Source organism: Pholis gunnellus, assembly GCF_910591455.1.
Source record: "Pholis gunnellus genome assembly, chromosome: 9".
Taxonomy (NCBI): domain Eukaryota; kingdom Metazoa; phylum Chordata; class Actinopteri; order Perciformes; family Pholidae; genus Pholis; species Pholis gunnellus.
In genome coordinates, this window is record NC_136535.1 from 27,413,203 (window position 1) to 27,415,702 (window position 2,500).

General features: G+C 31.6%; 1 protein-coding gene across 1 annotated transcript in view; it reads right to left on the reverse strand.

Annotated features, from left to right (window-relative positions):
• Window positions 1-580: 580 nt before the first annotated feature.
• The window catches only part of clrn1 (clarin 1), a 4,964-nt gene continuing 3,044 nt past the window's right edge, over window positions 581-2,500 (reverse strand). Inside the window, exon 3 of the mRNA XM_079165652.1 lies at window positions 581-848. Coding sequence (XP_079021778.1) covers window positions 583-848 — 266 coding nt within the window. The 3' untranslated portion in view covers window positions 581-582. The remainder of the gene's footprint in view (window positions 849-2,500) is intronic.

Below are 2,500 nucleotides of genomic sequence, written 5' to 3' on the forward strand. Positions count from 1 at the left end.
GTTAGTTTGAGTATGATTGTAGTTAGCTAACGTAAGTTTGAGTATGATTACAGTTAGTTAACGTTAGCTGGTGTGTTAGCTAACGTTAGTTAACACATTAGCTAACGTTAGCAACACTTGGCTTACAAACCTTAACCAGATGCTAACATTAACGAGAATTAATTGCAGTTATTGGAGTTTGTTGACATGCAGAGTGAATCTTGTATTATTATTAACGTTATTACATCAGTTATTACACATTAAATAAGTATTAATAACACGTGATGAGATCTGTCCCTCCTGAACCATGTGACTCTGTCTCAATGACACATCTTCTACCTTCATCAATGAAGAGTCAAAGTCATCATCAGTTCAAAGTGAAGCTGGAACCAGAGAATGTTTTCACAAAGTAAATGATTGATCGACTGATCTGATGGTTTCAAGTTTTGTTTGTCTTTAGTTTTTTGGGACCATTTTATATCTAAACGTACTAAATTATAAATGTTAATTGATTCATGGAGATCAATGGATTTTGTACAGTAACACTTTAATCATCAGTCATCAGTCTTTTGTCCTTTACAGGCTTCTGTCTCACTCCGGGTCTCAGTACATGAGGTCGGCCGCCCCCCCGCTCAGGTCCAGCTCTTTGCTCTCCTGGAAGGGGAACTGGACTCCAGCAAGTCGGATCAGCAAGAAGTTAAGTCCGTGGAGGAGGAAGACGAGGAAGAAGAGCCAGAAGGACCGGTCGTAGCGTTCAGTGTACATGTGGAAAACAAAGTTCTCCTCGTTGAAGTTGGAGATCTGATTGGACAGATGATGAAGTTTCACCTCTGACGCAAAAAGAATCATCACCAGACAGCTGCACAGCCCTGCAGCACAAACAGGAAGTCATTTTATTAAAGCTTCTTTATTGGATTGTACCGAATAATACAGGAGTATGAATGTTATTATTGTACTAGAATAAATGTCATTATTGTAGTAGAATAAATGTTATTATTGTACAAGAATAAATGTTATTATTGTACTAGAATAAATGTTATTATTGTAGTAGAATAAATGTTATTATTGTACTAGAATAAATGTTATTATTGTACTAGAATAAATGTTATTATTGTACAAGAGTAAATGTTATTATTGTAGTAGAATAAATGTTATTATTGTACAAGAATAAATGTTATTATTGTACTAGAATAAATGTTATTGTACTAGAATAAATGTTATTATTGCACTAGAATAAATGTCATTATTGAAGTAGGATAAATGTTATTATTGCACTAGAATAAATGTCATTATTGAAGTAGGATAAATGTTATTATTGCACTAGAATAAATGTCATTATTGAAGTAGAATAAATGTCATTATTGAAGTAGAATAAATGTCATTATTGAAGTAGAATAAATGTTATTATTGTACTAGAATAAATGTTATTATTGTACTAGAATAAATGTCATTATTGCACTAGAATACATTTTATTATTGTAGTCGAATAAATGTTATTATTGTACAAGAATAAATATTATTGCACTAGAATAAATGTCATTATTGAAGTAGAATGAATGTTATTATTGTACAAGAATAAATGTTATTATTGCACTAGAATAAATGTCATTATTGAAGTAGAATAAATGTCATTATTGAAGTAGAATAAATGTCATTATTGTAGTAGAATAAATATTATTGAAGTAGAATAAATGTCATTATTGTAGTAGAATAAATGTTATTATTGTACAAGAATAAATGTCATTATTGAAGTAGAATAAATGTTATTATTGTACAAGAATAAATGTTATTATTGTACTAGAATAAATGTCATTATTGTACTAGAATAAATGTTATTATTGTACTAGAATAAATGTCATTATTGTACTAGAATAAATGTCATTATTGTACTAGAATAAATGTCATTATTGCACTAGAATACATTTTATTATTGTAGTAGAATAAATGTTATTATTGTACTAGAATAAATGTCATTATTGAAGTAGAATAAATGTCATTATTGTAGTAGAATAAATGTTATTATTGTACTAAAATAAATGTTATTTCGATTATGGATCATGTTTGTGCTCTATATTTCCTGCTCACTTCTGTCTGATTCGAGTCTAACATTGTTCACAGAGTCGTCCTTGTAAGAGAGTTCAAACTGCAAATGAAGGAAAAGAGATATCGAGGTTTAAAATGGAGACGATTGTCCGTCCACTCATTAGAGGACGTCTTGAGGAGATAGGTTCCTTATTCAGAGGATATTAGAGGTTAAGGTTATTAGGTTTAAACGTTAGTAAGTGAGGCTCAGGTTGTTCGTCAGATAAAAGAATGGCTGTAAATGTAGATGGGGGGGCAGCTGATTCAGGTCTCTGTTTCTCTAATCACAGCTCGTATCAGAAAGCTCACACCGTCTTCTAATAGAACGTCATTTAAACCACTTCCTGAACCTCCCAGCGCTGCGTCATAGCGTCCTACAACAGAGACGTTCCACAGGTTCAGTTTGTACTCGTTTGATGTGTACTTCTGTGTACATCAG